We start from the raw sequence: 18,111 nt of genomic DNA on the forward strand, positions 1-18,111 counted from the left end.
TAACCAATGGAGAGGATCAAAAAATAATACTGAAATAATACTGACTTGGCTACCTTGTGTGTATGTGTTGGCAACTCATGTGTTTATCTTTTGGATACAGTATGTAACACAACTATAGAAAAAGCTTGATTAGTTTTAATTAACAATAATCTGTAACAAATCAGGTAATGACAGAATAATTTGAACTGTCAGAAAACCACAAGTTTCATTGTTCACTCAATAACAAGTGACGCCATATTACTGTGTCTAAAAATGCTTTGAATAACTGCAGTATCACAACATACTGCGCTACTGAGGAGCAAAGTTTAGCACAAGGACAGTACTTTATCTCATGGCATTTTAGCTTTTCACCACACAGATAGCAGCTACAGCATCGGTCTGCCTACAGAAACCTTGAAGGAAAATGTAGCGTATTAGTGTAAATGTCTCATACACTGGAGTTTGTGTGTGTGTGTGTGTGTGTGTGTGTGTGTGTGTGTGTGTGTGTGGTTTATCTGTGTTTTAAGCCCCCAACGTCTCCTTCCAGGCAGCGTGCCTGGAAGGCACTAGGATTAGGCACTGGTTAGGGTTAGGGTTAGGTGCCTTGAAGTCAACGGTCACAGCGCTGCCTGGAAGAAGACGTTGGGGGCTTAAAGGGGTGATAGAATGCAAAACGATTTTACCTTGTCATAGTTGAATAACGACAGTTCGATGGGTAAATAGGACATACATAGAAGCTCAAAATCCCATTGATACCCCTATCCTCTGCAAATCTCACATTTTGAAACTGCCGCTGAAAACGGGCGAATCTCAACAAAGCTGGAAGCTGACGTAAGCATCCCAAATCCTAGTCTTTGTCACGTCCCAACATTTGCATAGGCTACACCACTGACCTGAGGTCAGCTTAGTCTTCTGAATCTAGCTAGGTCATGTAGATCTCCAGAGGTCCGCTATTTAATTACTAAATTCACTTCTGAGACTTTTTTATGCGAGAAATCAACTATGTAGAGGTCAAATATTGGCCGTTTTACGGAAATTGATGGCTAATTGCAAATTTTGTCTGACTGTGTCGCAGTTCAGCAGGAGCTCAGCAGGCTACGTGACAGCGGTCGGTGCTGCCTCGCCGCCTGGCGTGTCCTACTTCATAGACTCGCGGTGAGCTAGTTGGATCTCCATCACGAAGGGAAGCCAGTGGCGCTCCATACCCGCGCAAAGTTACTGGTTCTGGGTTACTGGACTACAAAATGCCGAGGCCCTGATAGAGCTCCAGGGCTTGCAGCTAGCCACGATCTTTACCCATAGGATTGAAGGGACAGTAGCAGCTAACGAAATCCCTAATGTTCACAAAAATGCATTAAATTGAAATCGGACACCATAGTTAGCTTTATAAGACCTTGGGGTAGATGTTATATAAGTGGCGTGATGAAATTCAAACTGTAAATATACTTTAATTATGCCGAAAGTGAAGCTAACTAGCCGCGATCTGTACACATAGGATTGAAGGGACAGTAGCAGCTAACAAAATCCAATTGACGAAATTCAAACTAAATATACTCTAGTTATGCCGGCAGCTGGCAGCCAGGCAGCTCCGTGGAGCCCCAAGCCCCAGTAGTCCGGTAGACGAGAAACGGTGACTTTCACTGGGTATGGAGGTTGCCGCTTTCTCGTCAGACTGTGTGGAGCTCCTAAAGTCCGACACGTCTTACTAAATTTGCAATTAGCCATCAATTTTCGTAAAACGGCCCATATTTGAGCTTTATATAGTTGATTTCTCGCATGAAAAAGTCTCAGAAGTGAATTTAATAACGAAATAGCCTGACAAACAACGTATAACTTTGCAGCGTCTGAAATATGAGACCTGCTGTCTCGTCTCCAATGTGTTTCTATGGGGTTCGCTCAAACCAATCAGTGCGCAGCTCATCTAAATATTCATGAGCATACCATATTTGGAAGAAAAGCTCTTGTTCCAAATAGAGCCATATTCATAGGGTAGTTAAGGGCCTAATAAAATAGAATTCGGGCAATTTTCAGCCCAATCAATGTTACATACCCTATTAGGAGACCTTAAGGAACAGTGTGAAATACCCTATATAATCATTCTATTACCCCTTTAAAACACCATCGAGCGTGTGTGTGTGTGTGTGTGTGTGTGTGTGTGTGTGTGTGTGTGTGTGTGTGTGTGTGTGTGTGTGTGAGAGAGAGAGGGAGAGAGAGAGAGAGAGAGAGTGAGATGGGTTTGGGAAAATGTCTCAGAAAGACTTAATTGAACTAAAACGTGTAGGTACATGTAGGAAAAGGTAAACACATGTGAGTGTATGTCTGAAGAGTGCAGCAGACATTCGATATTTGAATGGATCAAATCCAAAGGCTGAGGCGCCCCCTGTAGGCTAACTAATGCAAATGCGACACTGAAGCTGAGAAGAACTAATTTTCCTCCTAAACGTCAAACAGTGGATTAGACAGTTAAACAACATCGATCAAAGTCAGCATGTATGAATAACTTTATGGCAGTGATGTTAATCATGTCAACAATACAACAGACTAATAAAATACAAAGAACTTTTCTTTTCTCATCAACACACTCTCTAAAGATGCTACAAATACTGCAAGTTTGTTAAAAAGGTAAAAATCCCGTTTGATTGTAGACATTTAGAACATTTAATGAAGTGAAACATACAGCTTACCTGTCTTTGTGTGTTGTTGCAGCGTTTGCTCAATGATCCATTCTTTAACAGAGAGCCTGTGTCGCTTTCTGTCTGTGCAGCCTGAAAACTGACTCTTTTTTTGCGGAAAAATAGTCTCCTCCGTATAACTGCATGCAACAAGGGGAAGAACAAAAAAAAAAGGAAAAGTGGACTGCACAGGAAATGATGACGCAGCTGTATGGAAATCATTTTGCTTAACAAAAAAAAGAAGATGCTGAGGGTTACCAAACATTTGCAGACAAATAATTGTAGTTATAGTTTAGTTCAATATATTTCAACTGGCCATTTCCAGACGTTTTTGATTTAATAAAAGTGAAATCAATCGTGTCATATTTATTTAAGATACGTTCTACCCTAAATCAAACTGTAAACATGCCTGTAAAGTTTTTAAGGAAATGATCCAGAGTATTTTTCCATTGGCAGTGTCAAATTGTCATGGATCAGAAAACTGTTGCCCACACAGTGAACAGAGATCATCGAAAGGGTCAGAGATTCAGCCACAAAGGCATCAGCTCACTAGAACCTACCTATTTTCTTTAAAAACATGTGTGCATCAAAAACTGGATTACAAACAGGGGCAAAGCAGAGAAAGCAGAAAGTGTGTGTGGGGGTTCAATTTAGGTTGACACCCCATCAGGTTCATCCAGCCCCGTCTTCACACAGTAAAAGCAATAAGTAGACCATGGTATTTGTTACAAAGTGCATCTGCACATTATTTCTCATAGTAGGGCTGACCAATGTTGATGTAACATCATCAAACTATCTACAGGTGTTATGTGTTCATGTCAAATGCACTTACAGCTGTGTAAACTAGTAAGCACTTTTTCAGTTCAGCCTCGGCTAAAATAAAGCATGAAGAAATGTCAACACATTACAAATGTGAGAATCCCAAATATTACATAAATTTATTTCAAAGTTAAAGGTATAACATATACAATAGTTAAGAACACTTTCATAGGTCTGTACACAGCCCAGCTATCCACAAAATAAACCTATTTGCACTCACAATAACACCACTCTGTCATACTAATGCTGCCTGATAGTCAAAGACCTTCATAATGGAACAGATGTTAGACCAAGCACATAGAAGTGCCAAAATAAAAGACTATTCATTAGTTTTGTTTAGGCAGTTAAAGAGTGTACCGATTTCAAGAGGATCTTCAACAGACGAGGATCAATAGCGCAACAACGATTACAACAGCATCAACAACAGATTGCATCGATTTCTGCAACAAGGTTTAGTGAAACTACTTTGAAATATGAAATTTTATGTAATGTGTTATATGATGGATTTCACACCAGTTATCAGACATAGGAAGGAGTAGGTAGGAATAAAGGATTCAATTCACATTTATAAAAGATTCATTATAAAACATGCATTTTCAAAGAAGGCTGACTGATTTATATTGTACACTTGATCACCGTTTCCTTTCCCCTGTGGTGAGAGCAGTAGTTTCGAGTTATATCAGTTTTGGGGTGGAAAATACCACCAGCTACATGTTAATAGATCCTTACTGCAGCCAGGAGGCTGCCCAGTTATCCAGTTCACCAACATCTGGATGTTTTACTCTGAAAGCCTGTTTGGCTTGTAAATGTGAAAAACAGCTTTGGACTGATGGGACTCCACCTGACACCGTGGCCAGAAAGAGTTAGAGAATGTTATAAAATATTCACTTGAAATATGTTTTTATTATCTCACATTTATTAGTCTCTAACATCAAATTCTTCACTGCAAATTCTCTGGTGACTTGGCACTTCTGCAAACTAGACAGCAGGCAGAGAGTACATTCTGCATTTGTAAAAATGCTATTTAAGACTGTTCATTTAAGATTGTGCAAAAATGAATTCACTGTAATCTCTTGCGTCGCCTGCAGACTAAATAAGAGCTCCCAATTTTGAGTATACATTTGACAGGGACTTCTGCTTTATGGATCCAGATTTCTTCACCACGTTCACCTGTGAAGTCTAACACTTGATGAGATACGAACCACAAATGAGAGAAAGGAAGCAATACTGTATAAACTGAGGGCTCTGTCACAGTGTTTGTTTTTGTTGTTTTTTTCCTCCAGCAGGAACTCTTGCTCGCAGGGCAGTTTAACTGAGAACAACATGACGGTCGAACACAGACTTCCTCTGTTCCTGGACCTGCCTCCTCCAGCGCTGCTGGGCATGCTCCACTTTGTTCAGCATGTTGGGTCGAGAGTGTGAACGGGACAAAACGTTGTGAGCATTGGCAAAAGGCTGCTGGTCCTGAAAGCACAGAATGGAAAAAATATATAACACGATTAGTCTACAAGGTGTGACATACTGTAAGTCAGTAAGTCAATCATAGGTCCACCTTGTAAGAATCATGATGCTGTGTTGTTGTGTTGTGTTGTTGAACTTCATGCACATTTTTATAAGAAGCTATGTGTTGTTGTGATGTCTTACTAGAATGCATGATTTTATCTTCTGTAGAACGGAGCCAGAAAAAATACATCTTATGTTATCTTATGGGAAAAAGCACAAAACCCCAATTTTAGCATTCCTACAATGGTTACCTGTATGTTTAACAGTGGAGGCACACAGTGCAGGGTTTTCAGCAGAAGTAATTCCTTTTAAAAAACAAATTAAGACGTGATGTGTCTCTCCTTTATTCTCATCACCGAGGTTTTCTTGATTTTATGTCTCTGTGACATATTTTGTAAATGTTTTTGAGCGCTGTAAAATAAAGTTGCTACTTTTACTCCCAGAAGAAACACATACTAAAACTAAATGCAAGAACAAGATTGGGAGGATCACAGCCACAACTGACATCTGTGACAAATGCTTGAGGAAAATAAACCAACATTATCAGTTGGGCAGTCTCTCTGTATCAAAGATTGACTAAACATGCCCGCCATTTCCTCTGTAATTAATGCCGCAGCAGGGCTTCCGCTTATACTGGTTTGGCTTTCAAATCTCTCTCCCCTTTGTTTTTGGTCCCAGTGACAGTTTGGGGACAAGCTACAGATAGTCTCAACTTTGGGTCAATTAGATCATTGTAGTATTACAGTCATTTCAAGCTTTCTATAGCAGCGGCTACTCTGTTGCTGTTCCATAAATACAATGAAATGAAGGCAAAGTTAATTCTTCTCCTTCCATTATTTCCAAACAAAATCAGCAAACCAGTAACCTTTATAAAGTCACCAGTAATAGCATATTTACCAGAACATCACCATTTATTTAGTCTATATCCATGACGTTCCACTTCCAGGATTGCTCTGTTGCCGACAGAATATCTGCCGGATATCACTCATTTAGGCCGGATATCCGTCGCCTTGGGCTTTCTTTGTGTTGGCATTCTAAACTCCGGTGGATTTCTGAGGACTATGGTTAACTGCTCCTCAGATCTCTGCAGGGTAAATCCAGACAGCTAGCTAGACTATCTGTCCAATCTGAGTTTTCTGTCGCACGACTAAAACAACTTTTACACTTACACATTCCACCAAAACAAGTTCCTTCCCGAGGCTATTTTGTAGAGGTGCTGTTGCTCCGTACGGCGCATAGCGCCGCCCAAGACAATTGTGATTGGTTTAAAGAAATGCCAATAAACAGGAGCATGTTTTTCTCCCATCCCGGAATGCTGTGTGGACTCACCAGACCCTCCTCCACAGTGCTGTGGAGGAGGGTCTGGCAATGCGAGACTACCATTTATTGCATTTAACTAGTTTCTGGCAGTAATCTGGTTGTTGACAAAGTTGTCATCTTCCTTTCCAATTTAACAAAAGTTAGAGTATAGTTTGCCAACAATGATCAAAATGTTCATGCTACATGTAAAACATTTTGGTGCTTACTTAGTCACATTTTTACAGCAAAAGCTTTTTTTTTTTGGAGAAATCTCATGTAACACTTCCTCTTGCCTGACCTCTGCCAGTGAAAACACAGCAGCGTGCTCAGCAAGTCAGCTGCAGTTCCCCCTCTCCCCTCAGGCAAAGGCAGTCACTGTTTTCTATATCAATATATCTTGATATCTAAACACTGTGTCATACTGGAAGTCACCAAATTGAGTCACTGCTCTTTGAATGCACTTTCAGCATTTAATGGTGCTTCTGTTTCCTGAAATAGATAGGAGAGCAAATAACAACTATATCAGCTACTAGATAACTGTTGAAATGTAAGTCTATACACCTAAATCTGTTTTTAAATGCACTGCAATTGTAAGATTACTTGCTTATATACAGCAGTGGGAACTGGCATATTTTAGATCCATTATAATTCAATGTTTTCTGGGAAAATTCCACTGCAGGAAAATTCTTCTTCACTGATGGCACAGTGACAACACAGTTGCTACAGTGGGAGAAAAGAGAGTGGGCCGTCTTTACTGCTTGAACAAATAAAAAAAATAAAAAACAGACTAGTGTTTGGCTTTGGAATTGAACGCAGCCTACTTAGAAGTTCAATTTTACAGTTAAGTTTACTTACAGTACGTTTCAGTTTACTACAATGTTTGCTACAATGACTCACAGCTACAAGTAGTGACCTCATTCTGCTACTTTCCCGGTCCTCCGTCTTTGTCATGCCCACGTGTACATAAATAACCAGTTTTTCTAGCAGAAATCTGGCTACATTAACTCGGCTCCTTTTAAATCACACGACCTGATAAAGAAACATAGTCTCTCATTTTAATAATGTTTAAGAATCAGGTTAGCGGCAAAAGCACGTAGAGATAGTGTGATGTGAGCAGGGTTAAGGCTGCGTTCAGACAGAGAAACAGCGATCCGGCCATTTGCCGCAGGGTTGTGCGGTGGAGGGAGTGTCACTGAAACGGCCCATTTGTGTGACGTCCTGTTGTGCTCTTTAACCTGTTTTGTTATTTCACAACTTCTGTTTTACATTATATCGTTTATAGAGATCAACGTTTCCGACCACACTTAAAGGCAGCTTCATTTCACAGAGAAAGAGAAAAAGAAAAGAGAAGATTGAGACCGATGGACTGTGCTTTGTTGTTTGGCAAACATTCAGCTGTTACACAAACTCCTGGGCAGTTCAGTGCTTGTGTTTCGTGTTTTAAAACTTTCTTGTGGCAGCGATAGAGGCTGTGATGTTTCCTGTTTACTGTACGGGACTCATACACCGCCGCAAAACCGACTGACAAGTCTGATCGTTGGATACATGATTGGTCACCGCAGCGTGACGTAGGGTTGCGAGTTGGTCGCAACTTCTCGCCGCAGGCCTGCTACGTATTTTTGCATGTCCCCCCTGAGGCAAACCCCGCCGCAGCCTAAACGCACTACCCCATTCCAAATGAATGGAAAGACCTGCGTTTTTGCCGCACCGTCTGACGTAGGCTGTGTGATGCCCACTAAAGCTGCCTGCATTGTGCACTAGTTTGAGAGTTTCCCTGCTGCTGCTCTTGGCCTGTGATTGTTGTTAGTGCACTTTTATAAAGAAAGAGACCCTGCGTTTCAACCAGGTCTCACCACACAGCACTGCTTGAAGGATCTGTTCAGATGGGACCAGCTGCTGTAACGCTGCCTAAATTAACGGTTGTCAAATTTCACCTAAATATTTCAGTCAGAAATTATGTGTTGCATATTGTGTGTAATTTGGACATTGAAGAACCATAACTATGATAGATTTTACCCGCAAAGGATGAATTCCATGTGACATAGAGGTAATGGACACATACAATAAATTCCCATGACAAGGGAGAACGCAGAGAAACTCGTTTTCTGGGTAGAAGGATGGAGCAGTACCATAATTACCATAACATAAACCTTATTTTACTTTCTAACTGTGAGTTGCAATGCTGTAATATTAAAAGGGAACACATACCCCGACATCATCATCATTTTGGATAAGCTGTGAATGTCCAAACAGACGCCTCTTCAATATGGGCTCCAAGAGAGTCAGGTAGACCATGTAGAGCAGCAGCAGGCCCAAAATGGAGAGGTACATTATGATGGTAACCTAAATATACAGAATGATTACTGATTGGTTTGGAGTCTTTTGACATGTGAAGGATCCAAACACAGAAAAAAAACAGTAAGTTAAATGACAAGAAGTGCTGAAACAATTAGTCGATAGACAATTTATTGACAGCTGTATTAATGATCTATTAATCATTTAAGGCAAACAGTATTTCAACAAAAACTGCCAAACATTTACTGATTCCAGCTTCTCAAATATGAGGATTGGTTGCTTTTCTGTTTTCTATTTACTATGCTGTTTTATCAGCATAGTAAATTGAATATCTTTGGGTTTTCTATTTAGACAAAACAAACAATTTTATTATGTCAAATTAAGGCAATGTAAACAAGCCCTTCAATGTTAACTTACCTTAATTGTCCCTGAGCTCCTCTCTTCATATTTACACTCGCAGCGTAAACAGTACGCCTCCACATCTTTTCCCTCAACCGGCATGGGTTCAACGACATGGAGACAGTTACTTAAAAACAAGAAAAAAACATTAACAAGCTAGTAGTAAGCAGGAAATGAACAGCTCATTCAAGTGTAGCGACACATCACTTTACATACCAGTCTTTGAGAGAGACATTTTGTTTGTAGATTTGCCCCGGAAACTCTCTGTATGGCGGACAGATGCATTTACAACGAATGTCTTCAGAATTCTGTAACAGATAGATCACATGTTTCATAATCTTTGTTTTTGTTTTTTGTTGTTGTTTTTTTTTTGGGGGGGGGAGGCCTCTCTCTTCCAACATACCTGCACATTTCACTGGTAACACATATACAACACACTTACATAACACATTAAATCAGGCATTTAAGTTTATATTTTATTTTTATTTTCTTTCAGTGTTTCAGTCTTGTGTTCCTTTATTTTAAATCATGTGAAGCACTTTGTAGATTTTATGTTTTAAAGTACAAAGTTTTACTGTACATACTGCACTTTCAACTGTATTTCCCTGCCATGAACGTGCTTCCTATAGTCATACTTCTGTGGTCTCTATTGACGCTTTGAAAAAGCAGCTGAAAATTCACCTATTTGTCTCATGTTTTTAAGTTTTATTTTACTGTACACTGTCCTCCTGTGACTCCCATGACTGTCCCGAGACAGTCAGACACTGTCCTGTACATTGTCATGTGTACAGGACACTACTAACAGGACAGGACAGTTTTTGCTGCCACTGCTTCTCGCTTAGTGTCCACTCTCGCTGTAGAAATAGAGATGAGCAGCGCGCCTTCTGTGGTCTGTGCAGCTTCAGGTTTATAATGGACGCGCTCTGCTGTCGACATGCTGCGGCAGATGTGTCACGTTTGTACTCCGTGTATTTCTGCTGTAGTTTCGGTTTTTCACCTCCGATGTATAGCAGCGTACAGCCACTTCCCTAAACTTTGTCTCATTCAGAGTCTGTCAGAAGGTCTCAGATCTACCGCATCAGCAGAGCAATCACGTAATGCACAGCAGACTATGGTGCAGGTAGATTATTTTCTGAAATATTGTGACTTTATTCTTGTAATAGCCTATTATAACTTTATTTTTCTCAAAATACCACAACTCCAAATCTCAGAGAGCACAGATGGGCTATATTTTGAATATGCACAAAATTTTGAACATGAGCACAAATCTTGCTCAAACACATCTGAAATATTACAGTCCAGGGGTTTATTAATTAATTAAAATGAATTAATGTATCATTGAGGTGAATAATTGTCATTTGACGCAAAAGAGGAGGGAGGAGTAAATTTTGCCTAGGCTACATGTGTGCTAACTCAGATATAATTAGAAAAGTCGATACAGAATGCCTGAGAGCCTTACTGCAATATATTCCATTAAATAGGAGCATAAAAATTCACCAGAATGCAGGAAATGAAGTGTTTAATGCTCAAAGAGGGTGGGCCCCCAGACCCCCCCACATCATAAGTCACCACACTAATCTGGAACGAAAACACTGGCCTTTGGGTTGCCAGGCCAGTTATGATTAGACCAAATGTTGGTGCCATCTAACTTACATGGAAGCTGGAAACTAAAATGAACATACATTGCTACTCTATCGCTGACACAGCGCTGTGGAGATCTGGCAATGCGAGACTAGTAAATGCCCTAATACCAAAATATTGATCATACCATTGGTTATTGATTTACAAGCAGCCAAATATGATGTTGACGCTGTTAGCTTCCCTACATAAATATAGGATACAATCAGTTGTCAGTCCATTGGCTGCACTGAACTAAAACTACCACAGTCTTGTAGTTACAACAGTCGTGCAATAAACCCTACCTTCATGTTCATTTTCTGTTTAGACTGTAACGTTAGCGAGATGTAGCTTTAGCAACACGGAACATCACAGGAAAGTCTCAACCTCAGGATAACAAGAGTTAGCATGACGTAACGTGAAGCTATTCTTACGCGTAACTGTCGGGTGAGACAATTAATCTTTACGGGAGATTTAAAGAGATGAGATTTCATCACCATTTTCTCTCTAACGCTAGCTAACCTATGCTAGCTACCATTAGCCTTACCTTCGCTGTCACTTGGTTTAAAAGCACAAAACAAGCCAAAAACAAAGCCTCGAGAAGAAACACAGACTTCATCTTCACGGTCTGTATTAGATTTCCAAAGAACTGCCGTTCAACTGTTTCCAGAAACTACCCCAGCAGAGTAATGAACACCTTAACAACTGACGACTTTAGCCATCAAGCTTATTTAGAGATAAACACATTCAGCTTCCCAGCAGCTGACTTGTAGTTTCCGGTTTCCGCACACAAGACCACCGGAACTCGATTATGACATTAATGAGTCCCTGGCGGGCGGTGACATGTGAAATACCTGTAACCGATGAGCTGTTTTTTAATATCATCGTTTGGTTTCGTGCCAAATCTGACTTATAAAATTTAAATCCATTAGTCAACGATTAAATCAGTTACTTTTCATAATTCTGAGAAATGTTCTGGGAAAAAGCCGAGCAACACTCCGCCCTTGCTGATGAACAGTTTAGCCAAAACGAACGCACCCCTTGGTTCGACGTGTCAGATTACCAAACTGTGGTCGGGTACTTGTGTGGTCGGGTTCTTTTGCACTAATATTATCATTCTCATATCCCATAGTACAGCTTATCCTTGCATTTTTTAGGTATTATTTTAAATACACATAAAATAAAACTTGGGGGGATTTATGTCTAAATATTGTCTTGCGGATGAGTCAGCAGTCATGGTGTGTGTGTGTGTGTGTGTGTGTGTGTGTGTGTGTGTGTGTGTGTGTGTGTGTGTGTGTGTGTGTGTGTGTGTGTGCGTGTGTGCGTGCGTGCGTGTGTGTGTGTGTGTTTGTGCGTGTGCGTGTGCGTGTGTGTTTTGGTGGCACAAAAACGATTAAAAAAAAAAGATAAGTGGGGAAAAGGGAATACAAACACAAAATAAGTTTCCTATCTTTATTTACAGCATATTAGATGTACAAAACAATAAAAAAAATATACATACACATGGCATCTAAGACAGATGAATAGCTCAATTCTATTTTACAGGACTTTTCATTTCTTTTCATGTACTCTGAACAGTTGTCTTTGGTTGCTAGTAAACAATACAAAATATATTGATGCATTCTGGTGTCACTTTTTCAATGCAGTAGCACTCATTCACACACCTTGAAACATCAAATACATGTGCCACCAGCAATTGCAGCAATGCTACACTGTCAAAAGTGTACGTAGTTGCTAGCATTTCACCTAAAACTTGTAACATCATATACAAAACATTCATCTGAATAATTGCTCTTATGGTGCCCCTACTTCTTTAGTAGTGCTAATGTTCCCGAGAAAACATTTGTGCTATATTTGTTTCTGACATTTAGCAGTATTTCTGTCAATTAAGCTCTACCTGTAAAAGTAGCCTATGTTAAAACTAGATACACCTCTATATACAGCATTACTGGCATTCAGTATATATCTGTTTAGCTACAGCATTTGTTTTTCATAATGATGCTATTAGCAAATGTCTCATAATGTTGGCATGTACAGCACTGAATCCTGAGATGGTAACTTTAAAATCCAAAGTCATTACAGACGCCAAATTTCCAAACAAAGTTATCCAGATTCCCGTCTGAGGATGGCCACAATACCACCGACCATTTTTCCCTCTTGAAGCTCCACTTGTCCACCTTCTCTTTAGGATCAGTTTTATCAGGTGTGTAGTCCACTCTAGTGTTGCTCCATGTGAAAACAGATAACTACAGAATAATCTTAAAGGGGTCAGTGGATAAAATAGATACTCTGGCCAGTATCTAATCTAGGTTTTTCATGAAATATCCAGAAACTGCCCGTCCTAAGGGCGAAGGAATCTCAGGACTTTGGAGCGCAGGAAGCGGATGAAGGATTTGGGGAACATTTCTCTTGATTCTTGTGCTGTGTAGTTGAAGAAGTTCTGTGGGTGAGCCAGTACATCAAACAACGCCCTCATGAGTTTCTTGTCCTGATGAGAAAATGTATTCAATTCAATTTTATTTATTGTGTCAAATTATAACAGAAGTTATCCCAAGACAATTCACAGATAGAGTAAGTCTAGACCACACTATAATTTACAGAGACCCAACAATTCCCCTAAAAGCATGCATTTGGTGCGACAGCGGCGAGGACAACCTCGAACAGAACCTGGCTTTAGGTTGGCGGCCATCTGCCTCGACCGGTTGCATTAATGGAAAGCAAAAAACCATATCAGAAAGTCATGAGGAGGAGCCTGTATTTCCATAAGTCTCAAGAGGGCGCTACATGCTAACTGGACCTCAGAACAAAATACAGTAAACAGAAATGCAAATCAACAAGTGGAGGATAGTACTGATCTGAATCCTGGTGGGAACCATATCGTTGTAATGTCACTGGTTCAATTTCTGTCCTCAGTTATCTACTCTCTGCTCTCTTTTTTTGGCCTTTGTGTAAATATATATATATATATATATATATATATATATATATATATATATATATATATATATATATATATATATATATATTAGGTGTAGATTTGGTGGATATGGATGTAACTTTTTGTTATGTTTTTATGTTTTCTGTGGTTAGTGATATGACTGAAAAGCTGTAGATTACATATTCTAATAAATATATTGATTTGCACTATATTAAAGACATAGTAATTAAACACTTTTTGATTGCCATTAATATGTTCTATTTAATATGAATGGTGAATACAGATAATGTGCCAAATTATACATGAAACATTGTAATACACAACCACATGTCAAATTTTCTGGCTAACTCTGTTCCAAAGTTAGAATACACAACACAAAACCCACAAGTGCTCGTTGTTAAACATTTCTACCTACATACCTTGAGAATTTCCTGGTGGTTCTCTGAAGCGTATAATCTTCCATCTCTGACAATGTCTTCTATCAATTCTTGGTAGTCCTCTGAAACAGTCCATAAACAGCGTATTAATGCAACCAATCACCCCAAATTTGACAACACACTGTGGTAGCAGCGTCACCGTTATAGCACAAAACATCTTCTTACCATCGTATGTTACATATGGGACCTGGAAGCCTTTCCCACTGTTTCCCTCGTTGGACCTGAACTGTATCCAGAGCCTCTTGGAGCGGGAGGTAAAAGCGATGGGGCGCTCGTATGTCTGACAAGTCTCGTAGGTTGTCACAGAGTTGGAGAGAGCTGTGAAATAAAGATGTGAGTGCACAGGATAGCGTATCATTATTGTAAGTAATTAGTAATAAGATAATGACACATTAATGTATGTTGGTTCTCCTTGGTAACATGGATACTAGTCTAAATTTTAAATTCGGTGGATTTATTAAGGCCTATTGTTGACTGCTCCTCAGATCTCCGCATGGTAAATTGAGACTGCTAGCTAGACTATCTGTCCAATCAAAATTTTCTCTCGCAAGACTATTTTGCAGTGGCTCTGTACGGAGTTTAGCACCGCCCATGACAATACTGACTGGTTTAAAGAAATGCCATTAAACCAGAGCACGTTTTCCTCCCATCCCCGAATGCTATGTGGAGTAGCCAGACCCTCCTTCAGAGCGCTTTAGAGGAGGGTCTGGCTACTCCACATAGCATTTTACGCTGATGTAAAATAACCTCTAACACTTAACCCTAAAATAATAGTTAACCTCTTGGTAGTATACTTTTTGCTAATTAATACACTCACACAAACACACACACACACACACACACACACACACACACAGTTCAAACTTACAGCTCTTTCTCATTACTAAGTAGTCACCGCACTCGTCCTCAATAGGCAGGAAGATTTCTGGGACGACAATAAGGATCCTGCGTTTGGGCGGTGGGTTGATGGTCCAAGTGCACTCCACATTGGCTGGGTAATTCCCTGGGTAGTTGGGGGACTCGATGAAACCAGTAAAATCTCCCAGCTCTCCTCCACATTGTCGGTCTGTAAAGTGAAACACAGATGTGTCAGATTGATGATGGTTTTGGTGCAGCAAGGTAAATTATCTGGAACTGAATCCCAAAATAAATGTTCTATGTACATGTTTCAGAGGCATTACTGCATACACAGACATATATACTTTTGCATTGCATGATGTGAGTGGAGCCATCAAAGTCGGTGGTGGTATTTCCAGGGCAGGCGATGCAGTAGTTCTGCCCAAACTCTCCTTGATACGTGCCCGTGGGACAGCGGATGCAACGGTGTGTACTGGTGTTGTAGTAATGTCCTGGAGAGCACTGGACTGCAAGAGCCAATGACAGTGATAGAGGGATGTTAGTTCATATAACACTCCCAACATTCACTGTTGGGTAAAATGTAATATATAACTCTAATATGGGTGTTTTAATGCTTTTTAGATCACATGCTAATCAATGGGTTTAGAAAATCGTCTGCCATGTTGTGCTCAAAAAAACTTTTCAAAAACAAATTGGATTAAACATAAAGTACACTATCATCAAGCTAAAACCAAAACCTTTTACCCTAGTCCCTGAAAGCTTGACATCTAGGAGGTGCACAGTTTGAAACTGACTCAAGTGCCTGAATGTACAGAAAATACAACAGCTGCAGAGGGCGGCAGAGTTCCTGTCAACGCCCAAAAGAGCTCCATAGACTCAGCAACCACATGATACTGTTGTGATGCCAAGTGAGCATCACAACAGTATCATAGAGGTTTAATTTGGTTTTAGTTTATAGTTTGACAGGCTTTCATAAAGTTTCACAGCTCCAAAAGAGCCATCTAATCCTTCCATTTATGTTAAACCACGAGACACTAAACTAAACTGGAGTTATTCCTTTTTTACCCTGAAACAACAATAACAGATGACTTTCACACCTTTAGTCTCACACTCCTGAAAGGTAACAGCACCACTGCGCTTTGTGACCAAGTTCCCTCCACAAGGGAAGCAGGAGGTGCGTCCCACTTCTGGCTGGTACGTTCCCAGTGGACAGGGCAGGCAGGGGGTGAAGCCATCATGAGAGTACTGACCCGGGGAACACTGACCTGTACCCACACAAGCATTAGGCAAAGTCACAGTGTAAACTGTTAGACACAGCAATATTTTTGGTCAAAATTTGATTTATCTTACAAAACTTTTAGAGCTGCACTTGGATTAGTTTCATTTCAAGTTTTTCTTTTGTTATTTTCCATGTAAAGAGAAAATACTCTCCACTTTCATTAAGATAAGATATAGCAAAGCTTAAGCAAATGTTAATGGACAAATGTTAATGGACAAATGTTAATGGACAAATGTTAATGGAAAGATGGCATGTTTAATCTGCAGTGCATAGTGTAACACCACTGAGTGTACCTCCTGGGTGACTAATACAAACTGGGAGCCAGTGGGAGTTTGCTGATAGCTTCTTGTTGTTTAGTCTAACAGAGGAGATGGGATCTGGGATTCAGCTACAAAGTGACTCCGATAACAGCACAGGGGGAGACCAAAACATGGTGGCTCCTTCTGCTATTATTCAGGGGCTGAAAGAAGCCGAGTTCACCTTTTGAATTCAAACACATCTTCAACATCTAAGCTCAAGCTTCTTTGGCTTTACACAAAGCAGAACATCTGCCAGTAAGAGATCTTTATCGAGCCACCATCGCTTCCTGTGTGGCTCATATTCACAGTTGTTGTTAACAGTTTTCTACATTTTGTGTCCTTCCATGCCTTTATTGCTTTTTCTGCCTTTTTGTTTATTTGTTCCAGATTTTACATTTTATTTCCCTTTGGCTTATTTTCATTGTACGTACGTTTTTAAAAATGTTGTATAATTTAAACTAATTGTCATTACCAACAGGATGAAATTCTAAAAGACAAATTTAAAGATGTCTTTCTCTTAAACTGGCATATTCTGTCTTTAATGGCTATAACCACATTGAGTTTTGCACTGATGAATATTTTATATCTAGTTATTGTATTAACTTATAATTGTAAGTCTAAGTAATCATGCAATGGAAATGTCTTCTGTTGTTTTTTCTGAGGTTTCTTCCATTTTTTCCTTATTAAAGTTTTTATTTGAAGTGTATCCTTATCTGAAACAGGAATCTAAAGATAGAAGGTGCCATATGCTGTAGAGAATGTAAAACCCTTTGAGGCACATTTGTTTTTTTGAGCTACATAAATAAAATTTAGTCGACTGTCTCACCTCCACACTCGGACAAGTTTCGAGCTCCGACTACCTTGGAGACTTCTCTTCCTTCAGGTCGAGGACAGACCTCACAAGACATCTGTGCCTCCTCATCCTGATACGTTCCAGCTGGACACAACACACACCGTCCCTGATGCCCGTCGTAGTAAGTCCCAACACTGCAGCTCACTAACAGACAGGTGGGGAATGACACCGAGATAGATTAAAGGTTATTAATTCAATGATTTACAAGTACACAAATGTGCATCCCTGACTATAGACACAGAGCACATTTAAACTTAGGCCTACAATGTTTCTCCCCTGGAGCAGCCAAGCTTGTGGTTGTTTGTCACATCGCTGAGAGCTGATAGTTTTGTTTTAGTGCTCGAACATATCTATTGTTCTCGCAACAAAAATGCTGTGGTATAAAACCAAGTTGAAACAAAGTAATTATTTGAGCCGGTGATATCAACCATTTCCCCCACAAACTGAACACAAACACTTGAGTTAGGACACCCAAAACAGACTGAACTGTAATTTACGTTAATTTAGCAGCCAGATCAGTGTCAGGAAGGGAGATAGACAATGTAAAATGCAGACATGAATCAACAAATTTAGCAGTATGCCCTGTGGCTACACATAATCAAAGAGTCCTAACCACACTGTGGATTTACACCATAAATACAGCGGTTCAATTGCATGACAAGACCATTAAAGTCAAGTAACCCAGATTTCATCAGCTGCCTCAAACAAGACCACGTAAAATGTATAAACACAGTGAAGAGCATCCTTAACACATTAAAGGCTGACTCTGATCAATTTATCAATCTGTTGACAGATTTGAAAGTTTACTTACACGGCAATGAACATTATCACAGTATCACTGACCTTGATGCAGTTTAGCACAGT

At 39.9% G+C, this 18,111-nt stretch overlaps 4 protein-coding genes across 7 annotated transcripts in view; all 4 read right to left on the reverse strand.

Moving 5' to 3' along the window:
* Positions 1-2,803, reverse strand: part of dennd2b (DENN domain containing 2B) — a 58,922-nt gene extending 56,119 nt beyond the window's left edge. The window contains exon 1 of the mRNA XM_031324235.2: positions 2,664-2,803. The gene's annotated coding sequence lies outside the window, so the exon portion shown is untranslated. The remainder of the gene's footprint in view (positions 1-2,663) is intronic.
* The window catches only part of mical2a (microtubule associated monooxygenase, calponin and LIM domain containing 2a), an 858,504-nt gene that overhangs the window by 173,048 nt on the left and 667,345 nt on the right, over positions 1-18,111 (reverse strand). The gene's annotated exons all lie outside the window — the stretch shown is intronic.
* Positions 4,737-11,396, reverse strand: tmem9b (TMEM9 domain family, member B). Its single transcript, XM_031324291.2, has 5 exons — positions 11,131-11,396; positions 9,183-9,274; positions 8,985-9,093; positions 8,481-8,615; positions 4,737-4,934 (listed from the first exon to the last, which is right to left on the reverse strand). The coding sequence occupies exons 1-5, from the start codon at positions 11,200-11,202 to the stop codon at positions 4,779-4,781; spliced, it is 564 nt and encodes a 187-aa protein (XP_031180151.1). The 5' UTR covers positions 11,203-11,396; the 3' UTR covers positions 4,737-4,778.
* Positions 12,022-18,111, reverse strand: part of scube2 (signal peptide, CUB domain, EGF-like 2) — a 20,401-nt gene continuing 14,311 nt past the window's right edge. For all 4 annotated transcript variants that reach the window (XM_031324255.2, XM_035999835.1, XM_031324254.2 and 1 more), the window contains 7 exons: positions 17,221-17,391; positions 15,914-16,081; positions 15,161-15,322; positions 14,827-15,024; positions 14,124-14,276; positions 13,941-14,020; positions 12,022-13,071 (listed from right to left, as the gene is read on the reverse strand). In XM_031324255.2, the coding sequence (XP_031180115.1) occupies positions 12,925-13,071; positions 13,941-14,020; positions 14,124-14,276; positions 14,827-15,024; positions 15,161-15,322; positions 15,914-16,081; positions 17,221-17,391 (1,079 nt within the window). In that variant the 3' untranslated portion in view covers positions 12,022-12,924. The remainder of the gene's footprint in view (positions 13,072-13,940; positions 14,021-14,123; positions 14,277-14,826; positions 15,025-15,160; positions 15,323-15,913; positions 16,082-17,220; positions 17,392-18,111) is intronic.

This window comes from Sander lucioperca, chromosome 3 (genome assembly GCF_008315115.2).
Source record: "Sander lucioperca isolate FBNREF2018 chromosome 3, SLUC_FBN_1.2, whole genome shotgun sequence".
In the NCBI taxonomy this organism is placed as follows: domain Eukaryota; kingdom Metazoa; phylum Chordata; class Actinopteri; order Perciformes; family Percidae; genus Sander; species Sander lucioperca.

Coding starts and splice junctions, on each gene's coding strand:
- tmem9b (XM_031324291.2), bottom strand. CDS start 11,202: ATGAAGTCTGTGTTTCTTCTCGAGGCTTTGTTTTTGGCTTGTTTTGTG. Junction 8,616..8,984: donor GGAGCTCAGGGACAATTAAG/GTAAGTTAACAT, acceptor CTGTATATTTAG/GTTACCATCATAATGTACCT. Junction 4,935..8,480: donor AAAATGATGATGATGTCGGG/GTATGTGTTCCC, acceptor CTGTGCTTTCAG/GACCAGCAGCCTTTTGCCAA.